This window comes from Lipophrys pholis, assembly GCF_963383615.2.
Source record: "Lipophrys pholis genome assembly, chromosome: 21".
Classification (NCBI taxonomy): Eukaryota; Metazoa; Chordata; class Actinopteri; order Blenniiformes; family Blenniidae; genus Lipophrys; species Lipophrys pholis.
In genome coordinates, this window is record NC_137649.1 from 12,813,187 (window position 1) to 12,832,652 (window position 19,466).

Here is a 19,466-nt window from a genome sequence, read left to right on the forward strand (position 1 = left end):
TAGAAATGCTGTCAGCACCTTAATCCCACCACTGATTGAGCCAAACAAAACTTTTTACTTTATCAAAGTTAGGGCCAAACACCATCAAGGTTCAGAGCTGGAGCCAATTAAAATGTTGGGAGGAAGGTAAGAAGGTCCACTGTGAACTGGTCACCAGTGCATCGCATAACTAACACAGCGAGCCAGCCATCCAACCACCTCTATGTGCAATTTAAAGTCGACATTTAACTGAACAAGCCTAAATAAGTTGCAGCTCTGGTCATGAATCAGTAAGATATACAAAGATTCATTTATACAAAAACAGTTATTAACATCATTTATACAAATGTGAACCTTTTCCTGACTGCTTCCTTCTAACGGGAACAAGCATAATTTTGTAAGTCTCAACATTTTATACAAAAGTGTAAAATAGCCCAACACATCACGCATTCTGTATATCAGCACTTTAGCCACTCGGTGTTGTTGAACACTTTTTCAAGACTTATTCACTGCAGTAGCTAAGCTTGAAATGTGAAACTACTTTGAAGGGATTATCTAAAAATAGGTTTTGTGCTCCACCTTGTCAAAGCAACACCTTATATTTGTGACATTTATAGAGTAAGTATAAAAAAACCCACAGTAATTCATGTCGTTTAGGTATGCTAAAATCTTTTGAAAAGTGAAATTTATATCAGAAAGGTATATGCCAGTACTTTGGATACAATTCACACTGAATTTCTGAAACTATGAGGTATTTGTGTCCTGTACTGTAATGTGCCGTTTGGAGAAAAGTCACGTGTCCTGCACTTGTCATTATTGATGACGGCAAGCTTCAAAGTGACAAGAAGAAATGTGGACGATACCGTACACGTTTCGATGAAATGAAGCCAAACAGAAAGGATGACAAGAGCACAAGATGCATACGAGGACATAAGAGGTTTGTCTGGCTGGCTCAGCTGTACTTCCCTTGTATCTTTATGACAGGGATCAACGCAATAAAAGCCTGCAGTGGGCTGCTTGTACCGTTAACTTTAACTGGGGGTTGACGAGGGAGACACTAATATGGCAGCAGACGGAGGAGAGGTGGAGTAATTGATTGAGAAAAATACTAAAATCGATTAGGAGGAGCGGGCGCGTAACGAGACAGAGACATATGTGCAGGTCAGCAGAGCGGAGGGGGGAGGAGCAGGAGATAACACACACACACTGGCATGAATACATAGACAGTGATGTAGTTGTTAGTACTTTTGCTTCATGGTCAGAAGGACTCGGATTTGACTTTGGGTGGAGAATTTGCACATTCAACCTGTACGTGCATGGGTTGTTTTTTTATAGGTCCAGATATTTGAGAATATTGGTGACTTTAACATGGCCCATCAACGTCGATGTGAGCGTGTCTGACTTGTCTGTGTTTGCCCCCTGATGACCTGTCAGAACATGCAAACTCCACACAGTCAGGCCCTCGAGCCTAAAGGCTCAAACACGCTCAAGGTTAAATGCGTAGTGGGACTGATACAGAGCGTCTGTCCATTTTCTTTGTTACTTGGTACGTTTCCAGCGAGACACGGAGCAAGTGGAGTAATACCACTGATAACCTGTGGGGACACTGCTGTGCAATATAACTCATGTGGGACCAGAAAAAGAAAGAAAGAAGACAACAGAAAAAAGGATTCTTTTGAGGCAAGACTGTGTGGATGAGTGTGTGGATACAAATATATTTATGACAAAATCTCATCTGGGAATCGAGACAATGAAGTGTCAGATGAACAGCTTATAAACATCCTCACCAGCCAGTTTGAAAACATAAGGCCACCAATTATCCCCCTAGACAAAGTGTTAAATACGACTTGGGAGATGAATATTTATTTTTGAAGTTTTGAACCTGTTTCACAAATATTTGGATTAGAAATGTTGCCCCACATGAAACCAACAATGTGCACTGCCCTCTACTGGAGGTATTGCTTAACAGCTACACCAACGTAAGCGATGCACAGCATAGGAGTATGAAGACAGTGATGTGTGCCAACCATAAATAGTGTCCTGGTTAATGCATAGCTCAGACACTTTGACATGGGGAAGAAAGTGTGGGACCAAACCCTTAAACAACATGCATCTCTTTATAAAATAACCATGAAAATATAGATAATCTATACTATAACAAAAAGATTTGGTTCCAGAAGCGCATCTCTTGATCCGCCTGAATTCATCAAGCCCATATGTTTGTTTTCCTTTGCCACACCACCAAGACCTAAAACACACCAAAATCCATGTGATGCTGCAGCCGTGTGAAGCGTTTCCTACCTGGGAGCCTTTCTTGCTTCCTGGTAAGTTAATGATGAGCGTCTTCCCTCGGATACCACACACAGGTCTGCAAAGGAAGCAAGGAAATGCTTTACTTTTTAATGCACATGTGGTCCACTGGCTTCACGGTAAAACCTGTGTTGAGAAAAACGAGTTATGTACAGTATGAGGGACATACGTGTATGGGAAGGCCTCAAGGTAATCCTCAGTGACCGAATGGCAGATATACCGCAACTTCTATTTGAGGCTTTATTGAAAATAAGCTACCAGCCTAAATACAACCATTATAATGTCAGGTTGGAGGGCATTTCATTTGAACTTTAGAAGTGCTGTAACCTGAACTTGCATCAAAATACAGGTTTTAGGTTCCAATACAAATGCAATGAGAAATAAATAAATAAAGGCCTGGAAGTGAAATCATGCCAAATTCAAATTCGACAAACAATGCTGCAGAACGGATGGATGCAACTGTTGCCTCTGGTCCTTTTCTGTTAAGGAAGACAAAGCAGAGTAAGCACAGTTTCTGTTTTGCGCGTCTGACCTGGAAAGCATGCCTAGCGGTGTGACGTTGAGGGATCCCATCAGCATCGCCAGAGACATCCCTGGAGCCTCGCGCTCTATCACCTCCTTAGTGGCCTGGAAAGGAGCGAGAGGGAGAGTTGTTAGTGTTGTCATAGTCTAACCAAGCAGGGGAGCTACGCTGTGTCGACGGAAAACACTGCTGCTGTTTGTCCTCTGAGAGTAGTGCTGTTCACGTTGGGGGGGGGTGTAACAACTTTCACACAAGCTTGACTATGCTCATACATTGGCCAAGACGGGGAGTACCTTGCTTTGAGGTTTTACTTTCAAGCTGCATTAATGCACATGTGCTGTACAGCTGCGACAACAGCGGTAATGGTCACAATAAAGCTTTAAAGTTACAAACGGCATTTTATTTCCCTCTTAAGTAATGTGAGGGAGTGTCATAATTTGTTTCCTATGAGTATCAGCAAACCAGAAAAAAATAACTTGGCTGTGTGAGCACATTCATCAACGTGTTGAGTGACGTCAGCCCTGCCTCTGGGAGCTCTCCAGAACCGCCCTGTCTTCTACTGGGAAGCTCCCAGTTTGACTGAACATATTTATCCAGCACAAAAGACATTTCCCGCCTCCAAATTATTCATGAATGCACTAAATAAAATTTCTTGTGTGATCTGGATCTCCGGCAATAGCAGAATTACAGCTTTGAATACATTTTAAATAGAGGCATATCTACAATAAGGGGACATTAGACGATAGACTAAAGTGCTGGGTATCAAAATTGTCTCAGTAACTATGAGTTGGAAAAATGCCAAAGAAAATTAACAAAAACATTTAGCCCAGAGCTGAGAGATTAATAATGAAGCTGGAGAAGTGATTCCTGACAAAGTAGCATTTTCTGGTCATTTCTCTGTATTTTGCTTCAGAAATTCCAATATAAATGATATTTCATTATAATTGCACTTATTTTTCTTAAAAAGTCAACTTATTGAAGATATTTAATTTGATGAAGACTTTCCCATAATCTACTTGTGCGTCTTTGCATTTTATCCTCAGTTTGACATCAGGCTCCGGGGATTGTCTGTGTGGAGTTTGCATGTTGCTACTGGTCCTCTAGTTTATTCTCACAGTCCAAAAACAACAAGTTAGTTGGTGACAAATTGCCTGTAGGGATTAATGTGACTGTGTGTGATTGTTTAAGTTGGATAAAGAGGCAACATCATTGATTTACCAGGCACAAGATCAAATTAGATGAATGTACGTGTGACCCCAGAATTAAATTAAAGTGAGTGTGACACCCAGGCTATAGGACATCTCAGAATTTTTTAAAAACAGTTGAAAAGCTATTTCTTGAAATAAGTTAAAACTGTCAAATGTAATATTTGGTGATTGATGGGAACAAGAAGAACAATGAGAAGATGATTTTAGGAGAATATTCAAATTAGGCACAGCAGCATGTTGTGAGGCAAAATTCATCACAGGAAACAAACCTGCTTTGACCGCAGCTCTTTTTCGTCTTTTTTGTTGATCTAAATATACAAACCAAAGCATATCAAGCCTGCGGGCAGAAATAAAAGTGAGCTGCTATTTCAGGTATCACAACAACATATTGGTTTTTGATTTAGCCGTTTACGTGCGTTCTTGTGTATATGTTTAAGGGACTGAAGTTGACGTGTCACGATGCTGACAGACAGAAGACGGTGTCTTCTCCACCAGCTGTGTGTGTTGGGTGTCCTTGAGTTGAGTGACACTTCAAACGCACCATTAGCGAGGGAGAGGGAAGAGAAAAGACTTCAAAGAAGAGGAGCCACTGATGAGCATCTTGGGCTTGGACTCAGGAGAGGAGAAGGAAGGAGGGAGGGAGGGTGAGGAGAAGAGGAAAGACTGTGGGAGGCAACTGAGGAGGGGAGAACTAGCGGCAAGCGGGGAGGAGGAGGGAGAGAGTGAGCATCAACTCAGCATATACGTCATACAAAGTCACACATTTAAAGAGGATCGGGTTTGTTTGGCTGGCGGCGTTTTACATTCGAATGAAGTGCACATGATTTGGGCGATTAGCCCCCAAAGAATAAGCAGGATTGTGGGTGTGATTTTTATTCTTAATTATATGTGCATGGTGAGAGTGAGGCAATATATTACAAGGACAAAAGAAGGACTCTTATGAGGGGATGTGATTAAATATCACCAAATGAGATAAAAAAAAAAAAAAGCCTCTGCTGGTCAAGTATAGACAATAAAGGGCTTCCTTCCAAATATACAACTGCAAATTAATGGAAAGGCAAATGAGACTGTGCTTTTTTTTCACATGTGGCAGATTATGCCTTTTTTTATATAGTAATTATTTGACTGATCTCAGTTCATTTTTCATGCAGAAAATCCTTCTTTAATGGGAAAGATGATGAATACTGGAGCAGATGAGGTCAATACATCATGCCTCCTCGTCCAACAGGCTAAGGACCAAAAATCAATGCGCTTGCACGAGGAAAAGCAATTAACTGAGCATGCATCTGTTTTGAAGATTTCCATGAAGCATAGCCTCTGTGTCGAAGCACAGCAGACGATTTGGTGATCTGGTGTACAGGGTAGAACCAAATCTGTATTAAAAAAAACAAACCAACAAACCAAAAAAAAAAAAAGCAAAGTATCTCATGTTCAATGTTTCTGCAGTTCCACACACACAGAGTCTAATTTCTGCTGATATAGTTCACAAAGTGAATGCCAAGCGCAAAGCTGGTGTACAACTTCCATCACAGGGAAACACGGAGAGACAGACACACTCATATTCAGACCCGTTGGGAAACTTCAAGACAACAAACATAAACCCTGTTGGTTGGTATCATTAGGATATGTAGTCAGTGCAAGCACACAGAGTGTATTGAACATGATGAGCGATCAGTTCGTCAAAGAAATTCATGTATTTACGAGAAAAAGAAGAAACATTTCAAATGGGAATGAAAAGATTATATAAAAAAAATAAATCGATACCGACTATTAATGCAGATAAATGGAGGCGTAGAAAAAGTTGGTAAATAATTCTTCCGCATTAGTCCATCATCGGGCAGGAATGAACTGTTTCCTTTTTCAAAAGTCCGAAACTTGCACCTTTCAAAATGTATCTCTATTCTGTATTAATCTAATATTTTATTTCTATTATTCAAAACTGCATGTTATCAGCGGTAATGGTCCTGTGATGTGAAACACTTTATAACCTTGAGCTATACAAACTCTACATACACAACACACCAGTACACAATATCAGGTCATATCTATACAATATCAAAGTTCAACGTTTGGGGATAGAATACAATAATATAGTGACAATATAAATGTCTAATAGACATTGAGTTCGTGTTATCTCTCTCCTTTTCCTTTTTAAAGTAAAGACATGCACTTTTTCAATTGTGCTTTATAAATGGATCAATTATTATTATTATCACAATTATTAAATAAGATTTGATTTTCTTTTACTATTCGCAGAGTTTGTATATACGACATGCAACAAATTACAGATGTAAAAAAGAAAATCATTATATGTACACAATATACGTTAGTACATTCATAATATAACGTAATAAGTACACAAACTAGAACATATACTATACAAACCCAATACACAATATCACATAACATGTATACAAGATGGGATAAAATATACATTACATACATATATAATGGATGCAATATCTAATGAATATTTCCATCTGGGGTTTATAAAGTATTTCTATTCTATTCTAAGTACACTACAAGATAATATATAAACAATAATGACTTTATTTTTAATATTAGTATATCAGCATAATAAAAACACTACAGATCCAGTTCAGTAGTGACATGAGGTGTAATCTATTACTCCTGTCCTGCCTTCAGCTCTAACAGATCAGAGTCACATGTGTCTTGTACAACCTTCAAACACACAGAGTCAGACAGGGAGATATCACTGTCTCCGGCACACAGGGTTGAATCAGATAGCAGGTATTATCGGTGACTACAGTGTGTACGTGTCTTCCCTCTTCCAGGAAGGTTGCTGCTGTCTGCCATGATTGATGAGAACCAATGATATTGCTGAGACCCACAGCTCATCCCCTGCCAAAGTGATCGTACGTGTTGTACGTGTGTGTGTGTGTGTGTGTGTGTGTGTGTGTGTGTGTGTGTGTGTGTGTGTGTGTGTGTGTGTGTGTGTGTGTGTGTGTGTGTGTGTGTGTGTGTGTGTGTGTGTGTGCGCGCGTGCGTGCGTGAGGGAGAGAGCGAGAGAGAGGTGGTGGTAGAGTAATATGTGACACAGCGGTATAAATGCAAAAAAAAGGTCCATAATCTCATGTTACAGTGTGAACATGTGCTCCAACATGGCCACTGCAGCTCTGACGTACTACAAAAAGGAAGTTTGAACTGGTGTGTTAGTGGTGACCCTGGGAGTGCACGCTTAGGGTTTCTCAAAATCAACATCAAGCATGTGGTTTGATATATTAATATTGTTCAACATCCACCACTACCTGGAGTACTTCCTCCAAGAGGAGGATTGCTCCCCAGATTGCTTTAAAGAAAGATGGCGGACACCTTCTACCATCTCTGATTTGACAAAAACATTACAGCAAAGCCAAACGCTTTACATACCTTAAAAAAAAAAAAGGAAAATGAAAAAGCAACGGGCTTTACATTTTAGAAATGTGTCAAATGATGATTTTCTTCTAACAGGAGCAAATCTAATGAAGACAACCTCAATGCCAGAAAAGTCACCCCTGTAAAGGGGGTCCAATGCCCAGAATAGAAACTACTTCTCTGAGGCAACTCAGTGATTTCTTCCTATCAACATGCCTATGAAATCAACACATCATCTTCAACTTAGTTGTTCAAGTCAAAAGTATTAACAGAAATGTTCTTTTTTTTTTTCAAAGGTTAGAAAGGTAGTTTTTAGCAGATTCTTTCAGGATTGACACGTTCGAGTAAATGATAAAGAAATGAGTAGGCCCACCTCTGGCGTGACGTCTCTCGGGGCAAAGCCAGTGCCTCCGGTGGTGAGGATGAGGTTAAGCTCCTTTTCATCGCACCAGTCCACCAGCGTCTCCTGTTGGTGGAAACACACACAAAGTCAACACTGCAGAAGAAATAAAAATAAAAACGTATTATATATGTGGCACACGCAAATTGTGCTAAATTGATTTACTTAGCTGTTCGGGAAAGTTATTTAATTTTGGGGGCCTAAAATTGTCTTTACAAAGATCCACGGCGCTCATGTTATTTTATATTTCATATTTACAGTAAAGAAATGTATTAAGTCATGGAACCATTACTACAAGAGCAGTTGTGCTCCAGGTTGTCTCAAGCGCACTGCGTCTGCACTGCTGTTGAATTTGACCTGTAAAATACATTTTGTTGCTGTGCTTTCATATTTTGGGGAATTTGAACACATACTATACAAATATAGACAATAAACAGCTCGTGTCTTACCTTGATTTCATCTATCTCATCTGGAACTATCTTGTAGGCTGCGATCATACCCCCCAACCTGAGAGAGTAAGAAATCACCATTAGCTCACGAAGTAGTCGTCAATGCTTCTGATTCCACTCAGGACACTTTATGGATCCCTGCAAAGAGATCCTCATCTTTACATCTCTTTTTATGTTCAAATCATCCTTGAGTTAAAAAATAAATAAAAATAAAGGTCATCATAGGGTACTGCTAACATCATCGGTGGGTTTGTGTGTGTGTGTATGTGCGTGTGTGTTTTTTCCCCTTATATCAAACATTTTTGCAGAAGCTAGGAAGTTGAAGTCAGGACAATCCGTTCAAGGACAGACTCTGAATATACCCCACCCTTTTGCTACAAATAGAAAGTCCTATCAGACCAGCAGGTGGAGGTGCAGATTTAGGGTATATTTCTCCCACCTACATCTTCCTCTGAGGACTAACGCTTGCTAGAAAAAGTGAAACAGCCGAGGCATGCACCATAATCTTGTAAATGTACTCCTGTCCTTCAGCTTCACTGACCCTGTAAACAACAAGACTTTTGCCAAAACCTGACACTTGTATTACATATTTATTAAGATGCGGGCCTTCAGATATAATGCCGGAGAGAATACAGAGCAGATGCCGGACTGAAGATGCACTAAAAGTGTGAGAGCAAATAAAGTCAGTTGAAATGTGCAAAAACAAAAGCAAGATGGAGTCAGAGATCAAGAAATCCAGCAGCAAAAACGAGGAGAGAGCAAATGCCCTTGAACATCCCCTCCTGAAAGGATTTTCCACAGGATGGCCCAGTGCTTTGACAAGGACAGAGCTGCTGCTGCTTCCAAGCGAGCTTGGGCGACCTCCTGTGGCCAGTCCGAGCATGGTAACAAAAAGAACTAACCAAAAAAACTAACAACCCCAGGCTCAAGGTGAAGGCTCTGCACAGACACCCCTTATGTAACCCTTTTCTTTTTTTAAAAAGCGCTATTTTTGGGAGACTACTGCATCATGTTTCCCCACCGCGCCAGCCACTTAAACACCATGATACCCTCCCTCAGACTAACACTCGTGAACCCTGGAGACACGGAAACATCCATCATCTCCCCCTGCCTTTCGGATACTTTTTACCCTCAAGGATACTGTTAACTCTTTGTACACCGAGACACAAATCGTGCACCCTGGAGAAATCATTCCACGGGCCCATCCACTCTGCTGGATTTTGAAACCGAGCGACAGGGCGGCTCAGAGACGCGCCATGCAAGGTGGCATCGATACACTGCAGCAGGCATGCATGAGGAGGACGCATGGAGCTCAGAGGGAAGCTGTCTGCTGCTGAAGAAAGATGCAGAGAAGTCAGAGAGAATCATTTAAGAAGTACTTGTTCATGAAACAGTGCACATGTCGGGCGACACACACACACACACACACACACACACACACACACACACACACACACACACACACACACACACACACACACACACACACACACACACACACACAGAACTTTGCTGCTGACATCCCTGTGATGGCACGAATGATTTACTTCTCTTGATGTGTTCAGAAGGAAGGGGGCGGTTTGGCATCTCTGTATGTGTCTGCCAGTGTTTGTATGTGTTCATGCATGTGCATTGGTCCGTTCATGTGTTTGTGCGGGCGTGTCTGTGTTACACCTCGGGAGAGTAAAGGAGCTGTCAGGACAAATCACCTCTCTCGCTCTCCTGGGGTTTTTATGTCTCTCTGTTTCAGCCCAAATCAAAATATGCTCAACACAAATAACTAGGGTTCCTTCCCACCGTTTCCTAGGCAACCCTCCTGTTTGAAGCCTCGAGTTGCTGTGTTGTTCACTGTGAGAGTGTGTGTGTCAGAGTTAGTGTGTGCCAGTGTTTGTGTGTTGTTTTTTTTTCTAACGATCGGGGATGCCATTTCTTTCCATCTGAGCAAAGGCAGCAATATGCTGTTGACTGGGCATTTCTGAGCGCGTGTAGATGAGTGTAGTTTCATGTTCATTCAATATATTTAGCCTCTGTCGAGGTTCCAATAGCAGCATGGTGAAGAAGTGGTTGGCACTCTCGCCTCAGGACCCCAGTTCAAGTCTGTGCATGTACGGTTTCCTCCCACGGTCCAGAAACCGTGTGCTGGGGGTTACTAGTTCGCTCTAAATTGTCCCTAGGTGTTAATGTGAGACTGCATGGTGGTGCAGTGGTTAGATCCGAGTTTGAAATCTCAGCCGGGGCCTTTCTGTGAGGCGTTTACACGCGTGTGGGTGGGTTTCCTCCAGGTACTCCAGTTTCCTCCCATAAACATACATGTGAAGTTAACTGGGGACCCTAAATTGCCTTTAGATGTGAATGTGAGTGTGTGTCTGTCTCTGTGTGTTTTCCCTGTGATAGACTGGCGAGCTGTCCAGGGTGTCTCCTGCCCTCATTTATAGTAAGCTGGTAGTGGCTCCAGCACCCTGCACAGAATTATTTGATGGATCTGAGTGTGTGACAACTGTCTGTCTTACTGTGTTTGCTCCCTGAAGGACTGGTGACCTGTCTGGGGTGTACCCCAGTGTCTCTAACATGGATAAAGACGATGGATGGTAAATCGATGAAAGAGACTCTTACACCAGTTTGCGTGTGTTAATGCAATACCGTATTTATTATGACATGAATACGTGTACGTGTACACAATGGCGGAGTCGTAGGCTCTGTTGCCTCACAGTAAAATCACTTTTGGTTTGGTTCCAGATTTTCCATGTGGAGTTTTGCATGTTCTTCCTGTGTATGCAGGGGGTTTCTCTGTGCTTTTTGTGTTTAATGCATGGATGCATGGGGTCGTGTCCCTCGCTGTAAGTGCCTCACCCAGTCAGGGGATTATCAATCCTCAACGACATGAGATTCACCAGTGACTATCGTGTAAATTTGGGCCGATGTAGTAAGAGCAGAGACTTCACCCTATAGTCGATCCAGCCTCACCCTTAGGAAGTATTGTAAATGCCTTCACAGAAGAGGTAATAAATACTGACGTATGCTTGCTCAACATAAAACAAAAAAACTGGCTCACAACCGACTCATTTCTATCAGTGTCAAGTAGTGAAGTAAGCAATGAGTCAATCAACCAATAAATCTTCGTATTCATTGCACTTTTTATACAAAATAACTGCACCACACCGTGTTCCAAACTATTAAAAATCAAGACTCAATGTAACTATAAGGCATGGGCATACAGCAAATCCTCATAACATTATTATAACCTGCCCAATGTTTAGCAGTCCCCCCCAATCCAATAAATCCAATAAACAGCTATGACCCTGTTACCAGTTCACCTCTTTCCTTTTTGGATCACAAGAGCTGCAGTTTTAGAAATATTCTGAACTGGTGAACAAGCCATCACATCAATCTCTCTCAAATCTTTCCGTTCGTCCATTATTCCAACTTGTAACACTTCCACAAAATGTTGATTTGCTGCGTTAGTCGATTATCTTGCCATAATCATTTTTATCACGTTTTGCCTGATAGGTGAAGCAAGGGTTCACATACGTGCAAGCATGTGAATATATTTATGTGCCTGAATGGTACCAGTTCCTACTATTCACGGCAAGATTGTTGGGATTGTGGTTGAATGAAAAATGAAAAGAACAGAATTGATGTTTGCCTTCTACTGATTGTTCAAGATGCAAAAAACAAAAACAAAGGAATTTACCCAAAGATCTGCTATCCAAATTGCATTGTCACTCAGACAGATTAACCCATTCGACTTCATTACCATTATATTACTTCTCATCAAGTGGGTGTGTTCAAATGCACGTGGCTCATGCACACGTGTACATGGATGCGTTGTGTATGAGGGAGGTTATACAAGTATGAGCATGAAAGTGTGTTACTGCATGACTGGCTTCTTTGCAGATAGAGTCCTCGGCTGTATTTTGGGTGGGTGTGCTCTGAATTCAGGGAAGCCTATTAGAAGGGAAAGGGCTTGCAACATTTTAATCTCAAAAACCCATCTATGTCTATTTCTTGTGCGGGGGGGGGGGGGGGGGGGGGGGGGGGGGGGGGGCAATGACATATAAAGCTCTTCTTCAAACCGCAGGCTAGAGGTAGTTTGCTTGGAATAAATGCTTTTCGCTTAAGGTGTGGACAAACCCTGCTGCAGCTGGAGGAGAGAATAGAAGGAGGAAAGAGTTGGGCAGGCAGATAGTGAGATGGGGTGGGGGTGGGGGTGGTGGTGGTGGTGGTGGTGGTGGTGGTGGTGGGGGGTTGTAGAGGGGGGAGAGCATGCCTTTAGTTTTGGCCTGAAAGCCTGGACGCCACAGCCAAATCTTTCTATGAATAAAAGACGAGCACAGAGGAGTGGATAAAGAGAGGGAGACAGAATAAGAAAGAGAGAAAAGAGCAAGAAAAAAAGAGAGGTAGACTGTCAGGGGCACACTTAACAAGAGTGGGGGGGGGGGGTGTTTGTGTGTGTATGTGTGTGTGTGTGTGTGTGTGCGCGTGCGTGCGTGCGCATGTGAACCAGCTGCAAATCTCGGTGGTTGTGGGACACTTCCAAGATGAGACCCATCTGCCAGTGTGATTTCATTAATAATACAAGCTCGTTGTACAGGGCACTCACTCTCACTCCCTCTTTCTTCCTCCTGCTTTCTTACACTCACACTCTGTCCACAAAGGAGATAAGAGCCATGGCCATCTCCACACTCCCAGTGGTGGCATAGAGTCGAGCCCATTAGAGCTGAAATGTTGGTTCATCCATATGTAGGAGAGCTCTCAAGAGGTCACCTCTCAACATGTTAGCTGATAGAAGGAGGGATACATGGATGGAGATCGAGGAATGGACCAGCCCACCTCTCCAAGCCCCTCTGAGTGCCCGGTGAGGCGTTCCAATCCCATGAATCCACTCACAGTGACTAAACAACATGCACACGGTCTCCAGAAACACACAGATGAGAAAATAGTTTTCCCACCACTGCACTCAAAATGGGTGTTATATTTCTCCAGAAAGAAGAAATCTTCCAAATTATCTTAGATTCGCCGAAAAATCAGGAACACATTGTGTATTTAATCAACAATGTTGACACCCGAGGCAAAAACCTCGCAGTGATGCGCTTCATTGACAAGTGTAGGCCAAAACCCTACTCAGGACAGCAGGTCAACTCATCACACAACCACAGAGACCTCAGTGACACACTTCACCAAGCTTCTCAGAGTCCAATAGTTGGGAAATATTTCAGCTGTTTACGTGAGTTGGATTCTGACGTACATAGTTAGACATGCTCACAAACCTGATGACTGCAATGGGCAGTTCGTTCTGTGCTATTAAAGTGTCCCAATCCATTTTCCCAGGGAAGGTAATCACAATTTGGGCTTCAGCATTGATAAGACTCAAGGACGCTATGCACAATGGCCTGAAAGCTCTCAGTCCTGCACGTCCACCCTACAAGTGATGTGTAGGGCAAGAAAGTGAATGGATCTCATGAAGAGACTACTTGGCATGTAATCAGGGTACATTGAGATTATGTGCACCCGTCAGACAGTGCCTTGTTATTTCCGGACAAAGCAAACTACTATTTGTAATATGATACTTCGAGTTGTTAATTGTTCATCTGATGTTTTGGGGTTTTCTTTGGCTTCCAGTGTTTTGGGTCCAGTTTTACGTTGATTGTTTTACTGACTAAAAACACGTGTTTTACAAACTTGACTTTTATTACAAAGTAGAGCACTCCACTGATCTTGCAGTGGAAGTTACTTAAAACAAGCACTTGAGTACTTGAATTATTTCAGTCTTATAAACTAAATAGGTACCTACATAGTTACTTGCTGAAGTAACTTCTGAGTTACTTTTATTAAATTTCTATCCTCAATCAGGGCCATTTTATTATTGCAATGCATTGTTGCAATAATAAGTGGCTTGAAATAACTAATAATGCAGAGGCCACTGCAGACAGGTGTTGTAATGGTGGCTATTGGTGCTGCTGTCTTTCTCCGTCCTGCTCACCAACTGTAAGACAAAAGTAACAAGCACACTAAGTTCAGTAATTGGAACAGAGTTAATAGTTTTGTAACAATAAACAGCTTTTAACTAGTTACTGTAATGGGTAATGAGATAAATGAGGTAATGAGGTAAAGTCTTATTCTTACTTGTTAACTTTGTGGAAAAGGCTATGTGTATGCGAACGCTACTGAAAGTCACATAATATGCACCTCATAACTATCTCAACTGTAACACACCATTGTCAGGTGTGTCACAACAAAAGGGCAAGGTTGAGTGTAGTGACACTGAGCAATGACATTTATTATCAAAGAGGTGCAGAACCCTTGCTGAGGACCGATAGGTACAGTATGTACAGTAGAGGGACTATAACATGATGACTATGTTTCACGTTTTATTGCTGGGATTTAACTTAAGACAGTAGAAGAAGTCAGTTCAGATCCCGATTTCATCTTGAGTGGGTAAGGACCAGTAAGATGATAGCACAATAACCTTCAAATAACAAATCAAAACATTTCGCCTTGGATTCTGTGCAAAGAGGTAGAAGCACATCATGCCGAGTCTCAACATCATATTATTTCATTGAGTCCAAAAAACCAGGTGCTCCACTTAAGGTATTTATTTTCCCTTTGAATCACGGTATTCTAATTTAGCACTGTATTCAGAAAATCTGCTCTAACATCTAAAATCCTTTCTGAAACAGTCAGGAGTGTCACCAACTTATTATAGAAATGATGTGGCCACGATGAAGACAGGTAGTGATCTCCCAGCATTTCAGTATTTGACCCACGACGTCACAGATCCCAAAAAAGTGTGGTTGCGTATCATGTTCAAAAAACTTTGACTTCAGTTGAACTAACATGTTTACACGCACTTTTGATGTCAAGTCCCGGTTCGACCAACGCAATAAATTAATTAATCATTTACAATGCTCACGTCAGGCTGTGTCGTCTCGGTTACAGTTACTTAAACAGTGCAATCCCCAGAAAACAAAGAAACAGCTGCTATTTTCTTAGAAACAAATTACTTGTGAAATTTCCTGTTACTGTAACTGTTTTCCTTTAAAGGTCAAACTCTGGACAGGATGTTATGGCGGCTGTCAGATTTAAAAGCATACTTTATTGAAAAAGATTTCTCTGCATTTAATTTCTTTCAGTTAGAATTTTGGCCCATGGTCCCCCTGCAGTCAAGGCAGGAAATCTGGGATTATCTGTCTAAATGGCCAATATTTACACTTGAAGTCACTCCGGTTCTTATTTATAATGAACCTCAAAACAGATGTATCGGTGTTTTTGTCCCCTGACTATCTACCTGCTGTGAAATCAGGCCTGGAGTCACCCATCTGATTGACTTCTAGCTATTCTTAGCCATGACAATTTGTAAAATTGACAAAGGTTGTTACAAAACAAGTCGCTGCAGGGCAGATTCACAGTGCTGGCTCAACGTGCTGGGGGAGGGAGGCTCACTCAACCTTCAACACAAACACTCACAGATACACACGCCGATGATATGCAAAAGACATTCATTTCAAAGTTGCTGCTCATACTGGGGTGAAGATGCAAAACATAAAACTAATATACAGTACATGCATACAAGAACACCTGCTTGTGCACACGTCCACCTCTGCCTCATCTGTGTGTCCTTGAACCTGGGTATCATTTGTTTGACCACCCTCTGTCACACACACACATTTTTATTTTCACATATCATTTTTCTCTCCCCCTGACACACCTCTGGATACTCCTGAATGCCAAACTGGGCAGACTGATTAATTGCATGTGCCAGGGTTGTGTTTGTGTGCCTGAGAGCTGCTGTGATTAGAGTTTATGCTATGTGTCCTGCTGTGGCACCACGCTCCCTCCCTCCCTCCCTCCCCCTCCCTCCCCTGCTCTTTCTTTTTTTGTCTGTCTATGTGTCTCTGTCATGGCAGCGGTGGCACATTGAGGGCACAGCGTTCCAGCTGGTCAACCTGATGGAGCTGCTGACTTGTGGTGTGCCGTGGATTAACATGGCATGGAGGCAATGTGTTAACAATATGTTCCAGTGTCCGGCTGGAATGTTTAACAGGAGCCTGTTTAACACAAGAACAACCCTGTCAGCTAACCGCTACACAACACATTTGTCTAAAGTGCTTTTTAGAAGGATTACGGAGCATCAATGTGATATCCACATGCAGATTGTACATATTGCGGAGGACGGACTGAAGTGGGATAAGTTCTGTTTCCATGCGCCGTGTAGACATACTGTGAAAATTCGAAATGACAAAATTTAAAGGGAGAAAAAAGTGCAAGGAATGATGAATAACAATTAAGTCATTTAAACATCTTAATCCTCTATCAGCCTTTAAAATGTCATGCCTGCTGGTCATGGAGCAGAAGTTAGAAGCACAAATCATATTGTTATCGCAATATTCACCATTAATGAATATCGTACCCTTAGTTAATAACATGTCTCTATTACAGCGCTCATAAACAACTGGAAATCCTGCACTTTTTTAAAGAAGACAACAAACAAAGCCAGAGGCCACTGGAAAGCCTTTTGTGAGCCATAATATTAACCTAGTGCAAAACATAATACCTTTAGGTGACGCCAACTTTCACACATTTGACCCTAAACTTTGGCTCGCATATACTGTTCCTCAAGGTCAAGACTCAACCTCATGCTTGCACATGGAAACTTAATATAGCTTTTTAAAAATCATCCAAAACTGAAAAAGGACAATAGAATAGAAGAGAATAGAATAGAATAGTACAAATGACTCTTCAATATAATCTCAAGTGCATCTTGCGTAAAATACAGTAGTTTTCCGAGGGTTTGCGAATGGCATTGTGGGATTTTGAGGGGAGCAGGACCCTGACATCTGCCCCTCCACCGGCCAGGCCTCGACATTTTCCTCATTTCTCCAGCTATGATAAAAACCATCTCACATATTAGGAATATGACAAAAATAACACCTAACTTTTAAGGTCCCCTCCCATGGTGTGATGTTTTTGGTGCAATACCACAAACTAGCTTCTCAGCAGGAACTGTACAGTTTGGTGAACAAAGTGAATGAGCAGGAAGTTTTAAGCACCAGGGCAAGAACTTGATCACAAATGTTAGCATTAGAGCTGCACCATATATGGCAAGTTCATCATCGTAGCGATATCAACATTAACAATGTACACGTCACAAAAAAAATTGATGGAACTGCAGTAAATCACATGTTCCAATGCACTAATCATTCAAGCCCTACTGTATCAGAGTTGACAATGGATCACACTTTATTTTAATGTTTCTACATTAAATGACATGTAGTGGAAATAAGCCAATAGTCAAAAGCACAGAAATTGAAGACAAATTTGCTGCTGCATGTCAACATTACAGACACACATGTGATCAGAACAATAAAACTAAACAAAAAAAAACCCTGAACATGACCCAGAATGAACATTTTGATTTGCAAAGCACGAATCCCAAAATACAGACACCATCATTATCATATACTTAAGTGTTTTATTCACCGTAAGTCGTATCATAATATCAATACTCATCAACATTATTGCATGTTTAACTAATATCGTGCAGCTCTAGTTCGCATTTGTAAAACATTATGGGTTCCCCTCAGGACCCCACATGTTTAGAACGGTCTTAGGTTTTGGAGCCCACAAAGAGAGCCAAACCAAAACACAGACACACACACACACACACACACACAAACAAACAAACAACAAACAAATATTCTATATATTCAATCGACTACAGTATGCATGAAAGGACACGCAAACAAAACAAATAAACAAACAATATACAGTTTAGTTCCATCGATGTGTGTGCGCCGAAGAAGTCAGCACAAATAGGCATATGATGGTTCCCTAATCACTTTCTGGTGTTCTGTCTAGCGTGACGCACATGACATGGCACAAGGCTGCTCACACTCCCTCTCTGTGTCACACACAGACTTGACACAGAAATTACACATCAGCCTCAAAATAAACATACCGTGAAGGACATGACAAGCATGGATCAAGCCAGGGTCCCCCACAGCAGGGGGACTGCTGACACTCCACTAATATTGACTGGCGTGGCACAGTGACGGGTGGTGGTGGTGGGGGCGGGGGCGGGGGCGGGGGAGGTGTCTGGGCGGGACGGCTCCAGCAAATCAATGCTTATATGAGAAATGTAGAACATGCCCGAGAAAAGAGTGTGTGAAGCCGCATGTTGGAGTTTGCATGTCGTCACAGGCAGAGGAGGCACATCAATGTGTCACACATGCTACATGACATAAAGACAAATGGATCAACCTCTGCACATAAATCTTACAGACCTCAAATCCTGAGGTGACCTGTGATGCAACATACAAAAAGAAAGACATTTCAGACGGGCTTCCAACTTGGGGGAACCAAGTTTGGGGAAGGCCCTTTGCTTGCCTTTTAATTAGGACATCTATGATCATCTATCATCGACTGCTGGCCACAAAAACAAGTATAATAGTAAATATAAGATACATTTACCCTGATAACTTGAGCCAATTACATCAACATCACTTTGATTTTGTATATTTTCAGATTTGTGCTGTTTTTTTTACATGCAACATCTTATATTGATGTATAATGAGCTTAGCACTGCCATCCCCACACCAACAGTTTGTGTTGTTTAGTTTCTTTTTAAAGTTTCCATCAAGGCAACATGCCATGTATATAAATGCTGAATTTCTCAGAAGACGTAAAAACGTTTAATATAACTAAATCAATTAATCGAGTGAAATGTTATGGAAATACTATTGTGCCCAGGAGTAGACTTTGATTCTAATTTTATTCTAATACTGCCAAAATAAATTTTACTATTGTCTGATGCAGTGGAGATAAACTGGTGTTTTTTTCTGAGGTACCACCTTCAAGATCCCTTCCTCTTACGTGAAATAAGAAAAAAATTACACCTTTCTTGTCTGTCTTACCCTGAGTTATGTACTGAATATAAACTGTAATAAAACGTTATTAGTATTGGTCATGCGAATCAGAATGTTATTGGTTATTTGCAGCAGTATCAAAAACAAAACAAGAAATGTGCAACCCTACTCTCTAATGTGATTGAATTGAAAGTCCTTGCAGCCGAGGCTTGAAGTCATGAGGGAAGTGTTCCCAGAAGAGCAGAGGTAACAGCAGATTAATGCTCTTGGTTTCAGAATGAGATGTTTACAAGTCACACAAATGTGCACCACATCAACCACATGACCACCACTTTAATTGCCGACACAAGAAAGGAGCCA

At 41.5% G+C, this 19,466-nt stretch overlaps 1 protein-coding gene across 5 annotated transcripts in view; it reads right to left on the bottom strand.

The window, feature by feature from the left end:
- The window catches only part of gphnb (gephyrin b), a gene marked incomplete at its 3' end in the record, with an annotated part of 107,190 nt that overhangs the window by 53,801 nt on the left and 33,923 nt on the right, over positions 1 to 19,466 (bottom strand). For all 5 annotated transcript variants that reach the window (XM_080491143.1, XM_080491141.1, XM_080491144.1 and 2 more), the window contains exons 3-6: positions 8,245 to 8,302; positions 7,769 to 7,861; positions 2,822 to 2,916; positions 2,281 to 2,347 (exon numbers count right to left, since the gene is read on the bottom strand). In XM_080491143.1, the coding sequence (XP_080347269.1) occupies positions 2,281 to 2,347; positions 2,822 to 2,916; positions 7,769 to 7,861; positions 8,245 to 8,302 (313 nt within the window). The remainder of the gene's footprint in view (positions 1 to 2,280; positions 2,348 to 2,821; positions 2,917 to 7,768; positions 7,862 to 8,244; positions 8,303 to 19,466) is intronic.